At 42.8% G+C, this 17,798-nt stretch overlaps 1 protein-coding gene across 1 annotated transcript in view; it reads left to right on the top strand.

Annotated features, from left to right (window-relative positions):
- LOC144102189 (uncharacterized) overlaps positions 1-17,557 on the top strand; it is a 30,390-nt gene extending 12,833 nt beyond the window's left edge. Inside the window, exons 5-8 of the mRNA XM_077635501.1 lie at positions 2,447-2,574; positions 8,586-8,730; positions 15,917-16,113; positions 17,543-17,557. Coding sequence (XP_077491627.1) covers positions 2,447-2,574; positions 8,586-8,730; positions 15,917-16,113; positions 17,543-17,557 — 485 coding nt within the window. The remainder of the gene's footprint in view (positions 1-2,446; positions 2,575-8,585; positions 8,731-15,916; positions 16,114-17,542) is intronic.
- The last annotated feature ends 241 nt before the right edge of the window (positions 17,558-17,798 follow it).

Here is a 17,798-nt window from a genome sequence, read left to right as displayed (position 1 = left end):
CCTTAAGTGTGCTAAAAGCCACATGCTTTTTCATTGCATCATGCATGTGTCATGTTTCATGATGCAGTTCATGACCGCGAAGCTTGTTTGGAAAGAAGCAGATGCAGGCGTGCTACTAACAGACGTGTCGAGATTGAGAGGGGGCGCGGCATGAAAAGTATTTTCGTTATTTATGCACGCGTTATGAGACTAAATTTGGTGCAAATATGAAATTGCTACGCTAGTTTCGGTAATGCCTTTTATTTTTAGCTATACCTGGTGCAGTCCTTGGGTAATTATAATTAACACCCTCGTCAAGTCACCCCAAGATCTTAAATAATTGAGTAGAAAGTGTGCAAATTTTTTTTATGCCAGCATGTTCACAAAGCCCTGTTCTATATGATGATGCTGTTAGTTCTTTCTTTAGATGATCATGTACTTATGCATGTCATGTTACATGAAAACATTTCTTAAAAAAATAGCTAGCATAGTACCGCACGTATAGGAAAAAAATTAGAGAGATTTATTACAATCCTCAATGTCTTAGCAATCGTTTGCAATACGATCACTCTATTTTCATACGTTACAAAATTACGAAGGTGTGAGTGATGCCAATCGCAGCAAATATGAAAGGTCAGAACATGAACCTTAAAGTTTATTTCCTCGTTTTTGGCCTCTTCGCTTGCACTTTGGTCAAAGAAATGCGACACTGAACTCAAAGAAAGCCTCAATGAAATTAACCTGACATTTTTTGATGACCACACATCTAAAAAGCGTAGTTTATAACATTCTACTGAATATTTTGCTATAATTTTTTGCCATGAAACAGAAAACTTCAGAGCTAGCAAAGAAAACACTTCCACAAATAAAAAATTTTCACCAAATCGACCAGTTTAACAAGGGGAGAAGTCGACCTGGCTGGCCGCGTGATCTTGCGGCTAAAAACAGCGCTTACGCAAGACAGGAGATTGGGGACACAACGTCGTCCCCACTTTTCGCATGGCGCGACAGGTGTGTCAGCAGACGGTGAGCGCATGTTGGCTGCACCGAAAGAATCGCTTCCCCTCACTACTGTCCGGAGGTAAAATCATTGTGGCAAGTGCAGAGTGTCAACAACATATTTTATTCAATCCCTAGCCTAGAAATCAATGGCTGAAACGCTTTCTGTTTACTACTAACCATATGTACAATACACGGTGACGAACTATTTCTTTGAATACGCCACACGTGACAAACGCGAGCTGTGTACTTCGAAAAATTACTATGTTAAAAGCATCAACCATTGCTGTGATTCACAGAAACTGAAAACGTGCCTACAAGCCTTGAAAACCTGCACTCAACACCTCTCCGCAATGCCACTCCCTAACTTTTGCCTACCACAAGCCCGTTAGTGACTGCAGCGCCACCTCGTTTGTTTGCAAACATGAAGGAGCTCTATAGACCTCACGATCCTAGACTTCGCTCGTGCCACGACGTCATCATTCCGCGTGAAATACATCGCCACGGCCAGAAGCTCTTTACTATAGTTGTTTCTTTGAAAAAAAATCTTTACTATGACCGAAAAAAATGTGCAGTCATATATGGAACGCGAAATGGGACCACCGCTTCACTGTACTGTAAGTTTTTTTCTGTAACTGAGTTTACTATAGCGGGGTTCTGCTGTATATTTATTATTCATATTCGTCTATTCTGTTGAGCAGGGTTTGTCTAACTGAAGAATTTGAAATTGAATTGCTAATTTTGACAACTAGGATCATTTTTTACCTATAAAAGCAGAAAGCACAGCAGTTTTTTTTTTTGTGCTCAGCTTTATTGGTAGTTCAAGCGATATTAAGGGGCAACATCCGAAGTTTTTGAATATATTGAGTGGATAGTCCCCTCCCTCTGCCACAACAAATCGTTTTTTAATATACAGAGAGGAACGATTTTAAAACGGGAAACCGAAACGTGGTCTGTGGCCAGAGACAATGCTCGGCGTGACACAGTGATGACGTCAGAGACATTATTAGAAAAATACTCTTATGCACATTGAATTGCTGAAGTAGACACTGAAAATGATGCTTCCCTTCATAAATAGCCCGATACGATCTTACAGAAGCCTTGAAATATTGTTAGTGAAACAGGGAGCGGGCATTAACGTGCAGGGAATGTTTGTGATGTAAAAATGCAGTGTTGCCCATAAATATCTCTTAACTGAGGCCATGGAAATGGCAGACTTCAAAATATATCTGTGCTGGCAAGAAATGTTGCATGGTTGCCAAACGTGGTAGAAGTAATCAGGAACAGGAGGGGAAAACCTGTAGTATAAGTTTCATAAGAATATGTTAACCTCGGAAAACTCCTGGAGCTGCTGATGGTGTCATTACGTACATATGTTTTCTTGATTGTTATAAACCTTGTCAGTGCAGCACTCTTTTGCACAACTTGCAAAGTTGTGTTCTTATCAGGTTTTAATGCCACGTTTAAGGTGGTGCAGCAGGCTTGACCAGGAACTCTGCAGCTACGGTAGCCCCAAGAGGAGGTCTGATTGGAGGTACTGAAGTGGCAGGAAAGCCAAGGCGCTACTCTTCACTGCGTCATCAGCCACTTTCAGAGGTATGGTCTTAGTAGGTAGAAAATGGGCAGAATTTTTTTGTTGTTGCTTCTTACTCTGCTGCAACTAAGTTCACAGAAAGGAACAGTTTTTAACAGGCAGCCAAAATATTGTGGGCACATTATTATTGCTGCCACCTGTTCTTTTTTATGTTCACTTTCTGCATTCCTTGGGTTTTTACTGAATCGTTTGTCTTGTTTGCTGATGCCAATGATTTGTGAACCGAAATGGTATTCTGTAGCTCATTGCTCCTGACGTAGAGGTTTGCGTGCCTTTTTCAAGTTCTTGAAGCTGTTTTTTCAATTTTTTTTACTTTTCATGTCTGAATTCAATATGCCAAGAAACATGTGCTTTGAGTCAAGCTCAGTTGACTCCCTTCAAGATGAACCTGATGCAAAGCCTGCTGAGCTTATGAAATCTGTTTAATGACCAAAATGTAAGGTCATATAAGAGTATATAAGCACTGTTTGTAAACTAGGAATTAGACAAAACTTTTGATCAGATGGCTTTAACATGCAATCTATTTATTGAGCAGCCTGAAAGAAAAATATTTTAAACCCGACGTAGCAATTGCAGTCAACCTTTTAGTTGTCAGAGCTTTAGCTGTTTGGTGGCATTTTCTGTTTTGGCACTCAGAACATTTCTACATGTGCACACCGAAATCAAGAAAAACATATCATTGCAGCCTGTGTGCTGTCAGCCATGGGGGAAACATTGTACAGGTTGCGCTGGAGAGAGCAAAGCACACTGTTCAGTTCATGGCTGCATGCTTAGAATGCCGAGCAATTAAGATTTGTTGGCATTTTTGCGTTCTGAAAATGTTTTGTGGACAACTATACATTCTTTGTTCAGGATTTCAAGAGAACAATGTGACTAATTACATGTCACGTGGTATCAGATGGAAGGGCATTCGTAATTATGCTGTCAGTCTTTTTTTTAATGTCGTGGCTGTCTGTTGCATTGCCATTCCTTACACTCACTTCGGCACAATGACTCCACCTAATCAACCACTTGGAGTTGTGGAGCACTGGCAGAGGAATGCAAGGTTGCATTAGACTTCGCTGAATTTAAGTTGCAAGGAAGGCTTTTTTTTACATTGGGTCTTTGGGAAATCCAGCTATGGTCCCAAACTGCTTAGCTTAACTCTTTCAAGACATGAACAGGCCATTCTCAGGGGCCTTGAAAAAATACATTTATTAAAAACTGTTGTCAAAACCCTAGTATGACATATACCAAAATATAGGTCTATAAATTCTCTTTCATACAAAAAAAACTATTTTACTTTTAGATGTTCGAGTGTGAACTTCTAGAGCAAAAAAATGGAGCAAGTTGAAAAACAAGGAATATAAAAATAAGAAACGATAATAAAAACTTTAAACCGTACAAAATTATGGCACAATGCCTATTTTCAAGTGAAAGTGAAGGCATTTCCAGGCGTATTCCATCAACTATCGGCACTCCCATTAGCACTGAGTGCACAGTTAAATCTAAAAAGAAAAATCCTTCTAATCAAGCGTGGAGAATTGCAAACACGCTGTAGCATCCCTGATATCTATTTGGTCTTGCCTATGCCCAAGCAACCACAGATATCCACTGGACAGCCAACAGAGGTCCGTTTCGGATGTTCCGGACGTCTGCTGAACATCCGCAAACAGCCGGTGGACGTCCGTCGGCCATCCGATGGTAGTCCAAAGGTATACGTTTGTCTCACCGTCAGGCGTCCGCTGCCGGATCTTTCTCGGATATTTGCTTATATGGTGCATTCATGCTTTCTTCACTCCAGTGAGGAAATAAAATGGAAAACAGTTTAAAGTACATCAGGTATATTTTATTGCCGTTGATGTACATAAGCAGAGGAATGGCTTATATTCGCAAAATATCTGACTTCAGGTATGATGAGCTTGGAAAGCACATCCATAATCTCCCCACCCACAGATTTTCTGAAAAGACAAAGCAAAAAACATCAGTCTTGTCAGACCCGTGCAAAAATGCAGTAGCCTAATGAAACATCAACCAATTAACAGAATTGTTTACAGAGCACTCCTACTACCAATCAAGTCTCAAGCAAGCATTGTACATAAAAATTTATAGCCTTTAAATGAATGTAGAAAGAATAAGTATACTGGCAATAAAATTTAGATGTGTAGTATACCTTATATATCATGCATGTTTTCTTACTGATACTGCTATCACTAGACAATGACACCGTTTTACCAGACACTCTTTTACCAAAGGAAGCTGAATGGCACTTCATGTACTGAATGTCAATTGTTTCAAATCCAATGTGACAGGAGTACAAATGTATTTATGTATTCAACAAGTCTCTGGGCACAGCCAGTGCCAACAATGTTATCTTCACGTCGCCGTGGAAAAGCAGGTCACACAGGAAATAGTGAAATAGCACTCATTTTTCAACACATAAAGCATGACATAAGTAGTAGATGAATGAGGTATAAAAAACTGTGAAACTGACTATGATGAAAAGATTTTGAGCAAAAAGTGCACCTAAATCAGATTATCTATGGCGATGGTAGAAAGTGAACTGGCACAGTATATCACACATTTTGTGCGGAAAGAATAGGTGGTGTTCGCGGCTAACAAAGAAGCCATCGCCTCGTGCTTTCAACCCGTCTCTTACGAACGAATGCTGTATGCTATATGATCCTGCTGCATTGCCAAAAAATAATTTTCAAGCAGTGTACTACTCACCTTCATAGGCAACCACCTATGGCATTCACACTAAGCCTTTTTTCATCCAAAGTCGGTGCAATACGGCATTCCAGCGTTCCAAAAAAGCTTCAGGCACTTCCTGCGTCTTTCGAATTGCTCAAGTGCCACACCACTTTTGTCCGCAGACCAAACATAACCACACTTTGGTAATAACAAAGATCTAAAGCAGCACCACACTTCCAAACAAAATGACAACGGCGCCGCAATGTTGACTGTTGGATTGGATTGAGCTGACTGCAAACTGACATACATGATGATGACAGGAGTATTCGGCGGGAGTTTTGAAGTTCCAAATGCTCTCAATTGCAAGTTTAATGAACAAAGTGGACATGATGTTGTACAATTTCGATAATTTGTAGAGGTATTATAAACCTATAATTAGTAACTGAGATCCTTCAAAATTGAGCAACACCTGCTTCCACCCTTAAATTATTTTGGGTCATTGGCGGCTCTTGCACTACAGGAAGGATTGTGGAATTGGTCCAATTTACAAACGTATTCGCATCAAACCCTGTAGCTGATGAAAAAAAATTTATGGAAACAGATATGCAGTTTGAATTAATGCGATTTCGAGCCTACTTGCCCATAAAAATCACAAAATTTATTCCCGGGATAAGTCTTTCTCGATAAAAAGAATACAAAATATATACACGAAAGGTGCGAAAAATAAAAAAACGTCCATACCTCATGTCCTGGGAAAATACTCAGCCCTACATACCTTAGACGTACGCTTTGTCTTTCATGCAGATATGCAAAACCAGACACTGTTCGTACGTCCGATGAACGTACGGATAAGTATATCCGAAACTGGATTCTGTTTGTACGTCCAACGGACGTCCAATCTCATCACAGGACGTTCGGACCTCCGACGGATATCTGTGGTTGCTTGGGTGTTGCCATGCTTAGGTTATGATAGTAAGTCGACCCCCCCTCAATCCACTTTGGATTTTTAGATTAAAAAATAGGTAGACTTGCATTCGTGCAGAGACGTGCTCAACTTTGCCATTGTTCCGCCCACTTATCATGCCCACTTATCACTGTACCCAACATTGGGTACATAAATACGAGCGCATTCACTGATGTGAAAATTCATTTTGAAAATGTTTTGTGTGGTTTATAACTCAACTGCTGTGAGATATAATACTTGGATGCCAAGCTTTCTATTTCATATAAGTCTGTGGAAGGGTTCAGTTTTGCTGAACGTATAGTGTTAAACAGTCTTATGACATTGCAAACCATGCAAACAACACTGAAGACCTTATAAATCATAACTAGAGGTTGGACTTTTCTGTTTTTATTTTTCAAAAATTCAGTGAACTTTTTTAGTGTTTACTTCAAAAGGCCACTTTCATTGTTTTCTTGTCGAATATTTCTTTCCATGTATGAATTTTTGGTTTTTATTCGTGAAATAATATTCAGGTGCGGTAAAAAGTGACATGCATTATTCTCGGCCTTTTGTCTTAAAAACCAAGAGCTCATACAGCAGTTTTTACCACATAAACAGTCGTATTAAGAGCTATCTTTGCAGAAGGAAGTTGCACAGTTTAATAAAAATAAAAATGCCGAAGTTAAATGATCGGGCACTGAGACAAAACCTTGGTGCATGTTCAATTCTAAAAACTTGGTTTCCATAGTCTGGGTGCACTCTCTGTTAAATGAGATGACTGTGTACCATTTGGTTCACATAGTGAGGCAGCAATGCAACTGCTCCTTAACAGTCGTGTGGGCCAGAACTTGGCACTTTTGCGCTGTTTATATTTGGTTTTCCCTGTTACAGTTCCAGAGGTTGTCAGTGTCTTTACATGAAGTGCAAAAACCTACTTAGCGAAGTGATAGCCCTAAGCCGGTGGTAAGCATGAGCAGGCGACGCTAAGCTACCAGATAGCATTAAGGTGGTGAAGCCTCCAGTATCTGCAAAGGTGCCTGAGTTAACTCACAACTATGGTACTAAATTCCACAAGTAAAATTTTCTGTGTTCCCAATTCCAGCACTTAAGTTTCTGCGTGATCCACTGTAACTGGTACTGAATAGCCAGTTCGTTTTGGCATGCATGCCAGAAATACTGACCTCTTCCGGTTAAAACTATGTGTCAAAAAATGAATTTTACGTACCGGTGTATTTTGGTCCAAACTGATAAGTCCAACCCCTATCCATGTCTTACTATAGTATGTTGGAGACTTGAACCAGAAAGGAGATGTCATTTCCCTGAGTTCTACACGAATCAAATACCTGCACACTCATGCATCTCCCTCGTTGACAGCCCAATGTTTCCCTTGAAAAGACTACTTCAATTTTTATCAGAAGTAGGCTTTTTACATGAAATTTCATACCGATGGTGGCCTCAGCCCATTTCTCTTGAGATGACGGCTGAGCTTTCTTTTTAATGCGACACATCTGGAGCTTTGCCCAGGAAACATTCTAGCCTTTTAAAGCATATAGGTACAAGTCTCCCTTTAAATTCTGCAGAGGTCATTATACACTGTGAATAATTTTTTAGGCCTTACGCACTACTGTTTTATTACTTCATGAAACTTCACACCCATCACATCTTTTTAACGTGAGTTGACTGTTCACCTTTGTGTTTGGCCCTTTTTGGCCTGAGATGCCCTTGCGCTATTAAAACCTACCATCATCAAAAGTCCCACCCCTAATTGTAATACTTAGCTGCCGTGGTGGCTTAGCGGTTATGGTGCTCGGCTGCTGACCCGAATGATGCGGGTTCATTCCCAGCTGCGGTGGTCGAATTTCGATGGAGGCAAAATTTTAGAGGCCCCTGTACTGTGTGATGTCAGTGCACGTTAAGGAATCCCAGGTGGTCGAAATTATCCAGAGCCCTCCCCTGTGGCATCCCTCATAGCCTCACTCGCTTTGGGACGTTAAACCCCATAAACCAAACCTAATCATAATGAAAACATGCATGGAATGCCTGATTTTATGGGAAGCATTACCGCAGGTTCGGGATTCTAAAATTGAGTTCTGGGAACTCTTGGGTTTTTTGATGTGCACAATGGGTTCCCCAAGCACCTAAAGCCATGCATGCCTCAACCCCCCCACCCCCCCAGACACACTTTCTTTTACCCACTTTATTGTGGAATTAATCATGCTGTACTTGCTCATAGCGTGCGGTTTCACAATGTAGCCAGCCACTCATTTTTTGAGGGATGAATGCAAAGAATTACAGGGTTTTTCAGCATCTCTTGCTGAGAACCCCTGCTGTAGGTGTCTTTTTTGCCTTTCCTGCTTTAACTGATTTAGTTCACTTAAAGAGGCCTTTTCTCACCAGGTTTCTTCCTACACCAAAGCTGCTGTCGCTGCTCCTCAATTGCCGAATGCACAGGCTCCACCCCAACGACCTAGTCAGCCGCAACAAGCCATTTTGACTGCGGCACATTTTCAAGGACCCCATCCACCCTATCCTGATGATTACAGTGAGTGCTTTGTATCGTTTTTTTTAGATGATTCCAGCTGTATGCTACGTTGCATTAAGCTGTAACTGTTATGAGGTTCTTCATTAATCTATCTAGAGCAGAGTTCAGTACACATCATTGTCTATTGTGTAATCTCTTATGTGTAATCTTTCACTCTTATGATGCATTCACACTCAGGTATTCGGCATCAGGAGCAAGTGAAATTCTCTGACTCTCACACTTGCATACCTGCCAACCCTCCCGATTCGCCTGGGAGACTCCCGATATTTGACTGAACTTTCAGATTGTATGACCACATCCTTATATTTCCCGAAAAGTTGTCTCTGCTCGCACAAGAATGGTTTTTCGGAAACCAGCGCCACAGTATCAGCAACCACGCTGTAATTGCCAGCATCACCATCATTGCCCACACTAGCGTCATCGGCTAAGCAGCCAATCAAAGCCAAATCAAGCAAAGTCAGAGTAGCTGTGTCTGGTTGAAATTCATGCATGATATCGTGCTTGCTGTTGCTCGCTGTACTGTTGCTGCTGCTTGTGTGTATGGTCAGGGTTAGCTAGGCCATCTGTGTGCGGTGAGCAGCAAATTCTCATGTGCTTGATGTCATGGAGCTATCAAAGCTCAGGAAAAGATACCGTATTTACTCGCATAATTTTTGAAGCCCCAACTTTCTAGCCGTATTTTTTAAAAATTTTACTTGCATGTTTTGCAAACTCTGTTGCGCCAGACCACCAACACGTACATTGCTGCGCGCAAGGCAGGGTTGGGAAGATTGGCGTGGCTGTATCGCCTAGTGCGGTTGCGAAAGGTGCAACTGACCAGGGCACGACTTGTGTGCCGTGTGCCGTTTAGCCAACTCTCTCACTTTGACGGTCGCTTTCCCAGACGGTCAGTTGCGCGCACGCCCGAATCCGATACTGCAGAGAAGTTTTCTGCTCAGTCTGCCGTTAGTGAGCCGGGTCGCTCGCGATGGCGCCATTTTATTGCGACCGTTATCTCCTTTGCCTCCCACTGCTTTCTTCGCGATTGTATTTTTGCTGGCTTATTGCTCTGAGCTGCCCAGATGCCATCATGCCATCCCGTCGGAAACTACGTAACGTGGGGGAGGGGAAGCTATGCGCTATGTTTGGAGTCAGCTTTTTTTTTTGGCAAGCGAGAGATGCTAGATAGGGGCCAGGTCTACATATACAGTTTATGCTGTGCATTATAATCACTGTAGCGTATTAGCTATGCTGTATTAATGTGTTCCTTTTATGTTGATCGAAACTTTGTTCAACGATGTGACTGTACCTGCTGTTGAGTGATGTGTTTGGGAAGGGGGGAAGGGGGCCGACACTGAGTCAGGCATTAATTTGCCTTTATGTCTGCCTCCTAGGCACCTATTACTGCTGCCTGAATAAAATGACTTTGACTTGGACTTTGAGGTCGTGTTCAGATGTGCAGCCTTGAAGAAAATAAGCACACAAATTATGTGAGCGTGCTATTTGAACAAGTTTTTGCGATCCTATACTTCTAAATTTGATTAAAAAAAAGGTGAACATTCCCTCTCCGCTCGCTTTTTTTGGCGCGAATATAAAATCTTTTGGTTTTTGATCTAGCCAGGTTGGCAGGTATGCACTTGATGTGTGTGCACTGCCGGCTTGACCATGAGGTTCCATGAGATGCTCACTGGCTAGAAACACGAGAACCTGCATGTTTCTGTAACTCAATTGTCGTCACCGGCTCTGGCCTGCCATCATAGTGACGGTGTCGTCCCATGCAAGCCATTGGATATGTTGGTGAAAAGGTGTCCGCAAAATGTAGGAGACATCTGAGAGCTACTGCATCCTTTCCTTTTGTCGAAAACATTTCCTTTCCTCAAAACATGCTTTCGTGAAGTTGAAGTGTCCATGAAATGTCAAGATCTGAGAGTTGCTGCATTGGTTCCTTTCTTCAAATCATTTTATTTCCTGAGAAGGCATGCTTCATCAGGGGTTGAGGTGTCCACCAAGTTGTCCAGATCTGAGAGCTACTGCACCCTTTCCTTTAGTCAGAAACATTTCCTTTCCTCAAAACACATTCCTCCCTGTAAGCAGACTTAAGTGCCTTCAGAATTTTGGCTATTGGCCAGACACTAGTGCAGAAACTTGTTCTGAACTTGTGCTTGTGACCTGGTTTTCTGCCAGAATGTGAGCCACCAAGCTGCAGATTTTGCTCCCTCTTTTTTCTTTGTCTTTGTTTGTATGACAATTCATAAGGAGGGGGGATGCAGGCAAAAGCTATGTAAGCACCTGACAAGGGCCTGCCACTCAGTGCCCAAGTGTAAACACCATTAATGGCTAGCTGCTATGAAATTTTAAAGCGCAGCTCTTAGGCGCCCATTCGTGAATGCCGTGTTGTAGTCATCAGTGCTGTCGACATAACACGCTGCGTGCCACACCGAGAGTGGAGGAATGGACAACCGGAACATGGCTGCCATGTTAACATACCGGAGGGTGGCTAGCAGTGTAATGCGTTACCTACCAGCGGTGACATGTGGCATGTGAAGAGCTGCGCATTTTGCATTACCGATTATCATAATTGGTTGTCAATTTTTTCGTCTCGTAAAAAGGTGTTTTTTTTTAATATAGTATGTTGAGAGAGTCCTAATTGCTAGAGATGGCACTTGTGATAGAAGTGAGTGCTTTTAGAGCTCAGCTCTTAGGCTCCTGTTAGTGACTTTCGCATTGTAGTTGTAGACAGCTGCGGCACAACATACCACCCGACAGCCCTGCAAGGTAGTAGCAGAGAGAAGCACCACATCGGGCGCGGTGGAGGGAACAACCGGAAGGTGGCTGCTACAGGAAGATCCTGGAAGCAGCGTAACGGTGTGTGAAGAGCTGCGCTCAAATTCCGCATTACAGACTACTGTAATTGTCTGCCAGTTTTTTTTCATGAAAATCGCCTCTTTCATAAATTAAGGAATGGAATGATTTTGGCACTTGGTAATGCACCTAAACTGGTACACATTGTTGACTAAGCAGTGCGCATTGAATTGTTCGAGTGGCAGCTTAATATTAGGGGGAGTTCATTTCTTAAATATTTTGTTGTTTTTTGCTCTTTATAATTTCATTTCAAATGTAGCGTAACTTGTCCACTGCAGGAGAAGACTGATTTTTCGGACTCCTATAATTGGGACTTTTGCGATATTTCGGGCCTCGCTGAGGAACTAGGCGGAGGAAAGCGTGAGCAACTTCCGTCCCGGCCAATCGAAGAAACCTCCGCTGAAGCCGTAGTGTGTCCACCTACTGCTATGCATGTAACTGAAGGAGGAATTGGTGCTAATGTTTGTAATAAAGAACAAAATATAACCGCAAGAAGGTTCTGAAAGGACAGAAGATATTTCTCTCTCTATTCCTTTTGAATTTGACCTGCGCGGCCGTTGCAACCGCTACACATGCTGTGAGTGTTTTGCGAACTTAATACCCCTTGTCACAGGCGCATTTCGAAGGCCCTCGAACTGATAGCCTGTCGACTCAAAGGCGATCGAGCGCTGCTACACGGACAGTTTCTATGGCCATCGAGTCAATAATCTATCGAGTCAATGGAGCAGCACAGAAGTCCATCGAGATATCTAGGGCCTTTGAGCACTGCCCAAGGTTGCTAGTGTTGCTTGCAGCGGCGCCAAGTGCACTTTCGTACACGATACATTCACGGTACAAAAGCATGAACAAACATTATTCTCCTAAATTAAATGCAAGCAGTCTGTACAATAATTATAAAATTGTATCAGGAAAGCTTTAGCCGCATTAATTTTTACATTGAGGTCTTTGCGTTGCTTGCGTATGTAGCGTTGACAACATGGCGTCATCTTGCCCGCCTGCTTCACAGTGATAACAGCTTTGTCGCTTATCCCTGAAAGCAATATCTTGTTCTAAACTGTTGTATTCATCTTTGATTTGCCTATTTTTACCCTCGCATGAAGTTTCAGGAGAAATATAGCTTTTGTTTTTTAGATACAAAGGCGATTTCCCAGGTGTTAACCCTGACAAAGCAGTGCTCCGACGCAGTTTTACTGGCTTGGTTTTGGCTTGTCTTGCATTAGGGTGGCTGCAGCAGTGTTTGCATCTTTCAGCAGATGGCTCTAGGAACAACGCGCGGCGTCCGTTACGTACATGACACTAAAAGGGTTTCAAATGACATGCGCATGGGCGTGTATTTCAGCATTTAGTATATACTTAAAAAATATTTTTGCTACTTGCGCAAAACCCAAAGTAGCGATTGTGGCACCACACAAGCTTGGCGTAAGACACGAAAACCATTTCAATGGTCATTGAGATCTGCCGTGTAGCAGCGACACAACTCCTTCCAGTTAGATGGTGATTGAGAATTTCGAAGGCCCTCAACTCGATGGTTATTGAAACTGGCCGTGTGACAAGGGTATATGTCAGTCACGTTATCTCGGCCGCTGTCGCCAGCTCTACGGTGCCGGTCACAGATACTTCGGCTTCGTGTTCCTTCATGTGTTAGTGATGTCAGTGTTTCGACAAATATGGTGGTATTTTGTTTGCTTGTGACCGTAGAAATTGTGAAGAGTGCAGCAGGACCCACACGGATACGACAGAAACTGCTACCTGCACTCGTTTGTAGCCTCTTATATTTAAAATGCCTAGTCATCGACGCCTAAGTCAATGGGTGCTGACAGTCGCATTTTTCGTCAAGGCTGCAAGTGCTGCTTCTCGGCGATTGGTAAAAGTAGGCGTGCGGCAATGAATCAGACTCTTCGCGTTGAGGTGCTCACATTGGTGAGTATCTAAAACCTCTTTCATCGCATGGTTCACCGCAGCGTGGCTAGTTTTGCCTCTGGCCGTGATGAGGCGCTCGCATCGCAGACCAGCCGCTCGCAGTAGAGATATTGAAAGTGCATGCAAACCAGCAGCATGCGCCCATTGTCACATAGTGAAACTCTTGCCTGTCCTCCTCACACTTTTCCCGCAAGGAGCGCTGAAAGCCTTGATTTTGCTTCAACGGCCACTTTTCAGCGGCTGCCCAGGCATGGAATATATAGGAGGCTATGACTCATTTCTCAGGAGCCACTCATTTCGGTGCCGTGGATCATGAACTCTGATTTAGTCGCTGCTTTTGATAAAGCAGTCATCGGGTTTGGTTTGCAGAAGAGTTGGCACATCATGGGAGGGGATTATGTAACTGTATATTAACTGATTTCTGTTGGTGTCGCATAATATAGCATGGAAAGTGATGGCCGTTGCATGATAGTGGTTTCCTTTCTCGTGTTTACATGAATACTAAATTTTTTGCACTTATCTACGATTGTAAGGTACGTCGTGCATGCATTAAATTGTGTGCAGTCACTGTGCACAGAATTATTTTTGTATTGCGTGCATAGTATTCATGGAATGGTCCCACATGTATTACGTGAATGATGTATGAAATAATGTACTGAAAATGTAAGCTGAACCGTTTGAGATAAGATTAACGCCTATGGTGTGTGTGCACACATTATTTGTATGGTACAGAATGCTGTAACATAGACATACAGTGTATTTTGAGAAACCTCTCTTCTCTGTTCTCAGTATATTGGCCCAGCGCTGCAGTTACCATTGTTGATCAGCAGCACAACCAATTTTACCATGCCACAACAGCAAAAAAGGGTGTATGAAAATGCAAGTAAAGTGCGGCGCGCACGCACAGCAGGCGGACCATGATAAATCCACCTACCAGGAGGTTTCCGCGAAATTCCGCAAGTAGGCTTTCTCGCATAGCGTAGTTTACAAAACGGGTTGCCAGAGGTCATTCAGAGAGTTATGAAGACGACAGGACGCATTCTTCAATGTGGGCATTAAATATGTAACGCATTATTGAAGGATTAAAAAAAGTTCGATTTTGCGTTGCAGTTGTTAGAAGCGGGCTGTCGGCCATCTTGTTCGCAGCACGTGTGGTATGTGAGAAAGCCAACTTGCAGAATTTCGCACGAGGTGAATCTTAGCGGCGTCGGAATGCGATCGGTCCGTGTGATAAACGACAGAGAAGGAAGGGAATAAGACCTCTGTATTGTTTTCCTTGAATCAAATTTTAACTCAATCATCGGCTAATTTGTCCAGAGGTCGTGGTTTTGCCACGGTCGAATTTATGAAAGTTTGCGCTTTATACGACCGCTGGCGAGTATTTGGGAATTCTCGAATATTCGGAAGTTCTCGAATATCAATTTCTCGAATAGAAATGCGAATCGAATATCAAACATATTCGATTCGTATTTTAATATTCGCACACCCCTATTTAAAAGCTGTTCTCTGATTTCAGAGTGCCCCTATGATGGTGTGTCTTCATGAAGAACAACAAAATTCATCCTAGAAAATATTCTGAAAAGTATGAAGCGTCATTTCGAAAGTGATGTATTTTTTAAAACACTGTGTTAAGTGTACGTGGGAGTGATTCCCTGCTGGGAGTACGGACCGGGAACGCGGCCCATTAAAACAACTTTTCAGAAATAGATTTCTCGTTTCACAGAGTACCCTTGCAGGTGGCTGTTAGCTTACAGTTGGCGAGGGTTTTGAAGAAGAATGTGACGAAGTACACAATGTCATTTCGAAGCGATCTAAAACGCTGCGATAAATGTGTTCTTATGCCAGACATACCTCCAAAAGGCACTCTGTCCGCTGGGCATTTCCCTGAATCATGCAAGCTTCTCGTGTAGTCTAACAGGCTTCCACGTGCACTACTTCGTTCGCAAGGTGCCTTTATAGTGTCTACCCAGACCCCCAGAAAAAGCATTCAAAAGTCCATGTCAACCAGTCAGAAAAGTACTGCTGGTGAACTATGTAGCATGCAGAAAACAAAAGTTAACACTTCAAGCATCAAATGGCAATCCCAAAATGATATGGAGCATGCTTTGATATTCTAACTCGTCTTACGCGATATGTGGAAGTGGTAACGTTTCTCCCATTTATATGCTAGTGCAGCAACACCCTTTGTCAGCACATCATCTTTGCCACCTGTAATTTTTTTAGATGTGAGATTTGAGAAGAGTTTGATCACCAAAGCATCCTCTGTTACTGTGTCCAAGACTGTATGTAGCATGCTTGCTTCCACGTTGTTACCATAACAAGTGGAACACATATAATTGACGTTTGAATAGGTTTTGATTATATAAGGGAATACCAACCTTGCACATCTACATTTACATACTGAGATGGCTCTTGATTTCTGCAGTGCCTCCACCAGCCCGAGCACCTGCTGTGAGGCCACCACCAAGCCAGCCAGCGCCAGTTATGGCGCCTCCTGCTCAGGTGTCAAGCCCATTCTTGCCCTCACCAGATGTCATCCTTAGCTTTCCACCACAGCACCCACTGCCGTACACATTTCCTACCCAGCGTGCTGCACCAGCCCCGGCTGCTCCACCTCCAACGGTAAGTCTGTAGTAGCTTTTTTTTTCCTTGAGATTCCTTTTGCCAGTCACTTGCTCATTTTGCTGCGTAATGCTAGCTGAAAGTGCGTGGTAGTGATTGCTCTTGGAATAGCAGGTTAGTGTTGACCCATTTTTCAAGTTTTCACCCTCTGTATTTCCTGAACATGTGCTGACCAGGTGGTTTACAAATATTTGAGCTTAGGTTCTGAAAGGAACAAGTGATAAAAGATTTCAGCAAGCACCTTGGCACTTGACGCTCTACATATATTGTGGCTGTGTTTCTGGAGAGTGGTTATTCTCTTTATAACATCGCAGAAGTCATTATGTTAATACAGTAGAACCCCGTTATAGTAAACTCTGATGTAGTAAAATGAAACTGCGGTCCCCTTTCACTTTTCATAGCTGACATTTTTTTATATAGTAAAAATTTTTGAAAAGAAACTGCTGTAGTCCACCTGGTCATAGCGATGTGCTTACCACGAAATGATGGCATCGTGGCGTTCGCGAAGTGTAGTATCCAGAGGCCAACACTTGAAGGCGAGTGGACACTGAAGACAATTAAACGGCACTTCTTTAAGTGGCTTCACCACTGAGCTTAAAAGTTGCAGGAAGAAGCCAACTATTCAAAGGCGTTTGAGTCAGGCAAAATGTGTGGTGGGTGCATGAAAAAAAGTTGAACACAGAAAGAAGGTGGCACTGGTCTCCGAGAGAAAAAAACCAGTAAAGGTGGTGCATCGAGTACAGTTAAGCTGGTTATGATGGAATTGAGTAAATTCCGCTGTTTTTTTTTTGTTATGTGCACATTTTCGTTACAGCCAGTTTTCTCGAGAAAGCTTGAAAGGACTGTGCTGAAAGGAAGCCAGAATGAAAAATAAATGCAGTTGAAACGGTGTGGCAAACATTGACAGTAAATCTGGTTACTTGAAGTTGTAGACACTCATTTCCTGCTCACACTGACGACATGAATGTGGCAAGACCCACCACCATCTAAGTTGCAGATAGACAAAAACACGATGCCTCTACATGTGGGGCAGGGAGAGTATGGGGTAGTCAGAAGCACCTACATCTTTCTGCATGCTTGTTGCTCATAAAAAAAAAAACTCTTGGTCTGCTCGTCCACTGTTGCCCTCGAAAACTGACTCTTCACCTCGCGTTGCTGGTGTACCCTCTGCCATCTCCGCTCCCGTTGCATGACTGCGGTAACTTGCGGTCACAACCGAGCAGCAGCAATGGGCGTGCACTGCTCATCTTGTGCATTCTTTGCTACATCATGTTGTTTCGTGCTGCTTTTCGACATGGGCTGTTGTAGTGCCACTTGATGTGTCGCAACAAATACAAAGGCTGCGGAGACAGCTGTAATTGCACAGAGGCGCGGATCACACTGAAGCACGGCATCTTGTGTCAACAGCGTTCGCTCATTGCAATTGCAGACAATCCTCTCATGATAGTTCGTGTCTTATCTCATGAAACTTTTGCGTAATTCGGCCAAATTTTTAATAACACAGCAGTAGCCAATGAATAGTTTGCATGGCGAGTTTGTTATTCCAAAGTCAACCGCTGCAACACCTTCTTTACATGGAGTAACCAAGGTGTTGGGGAATTGGGGAGGCTTGTAATATCAAAGAAGTCACTACATGGAGGTTTGTTACCGTAGTTACTCGAATGTAACGCGACTGCGAATGTAAC

The sequence above is a fragment of the Amblyomma americanum genome, chromosome 8 (assembly GCF_052857255.1).
Source record: "Amblyomma americanum isolate KBUSLIRL-KWMA chromosome 8, ASM5285725v1, whole genome shotgun sequence".
Taxonomy (NCBI): Eukaryota; Metazoa; Arthropoda; class Arachnida; order Ixodida; family Ixodidae; genus Amblyomma; species Amblyomma americanum.
Note: the sequence above shows the minus strand (reverse complement) of the source record. Positions and strands in the feature narration are given on the sequence as shown.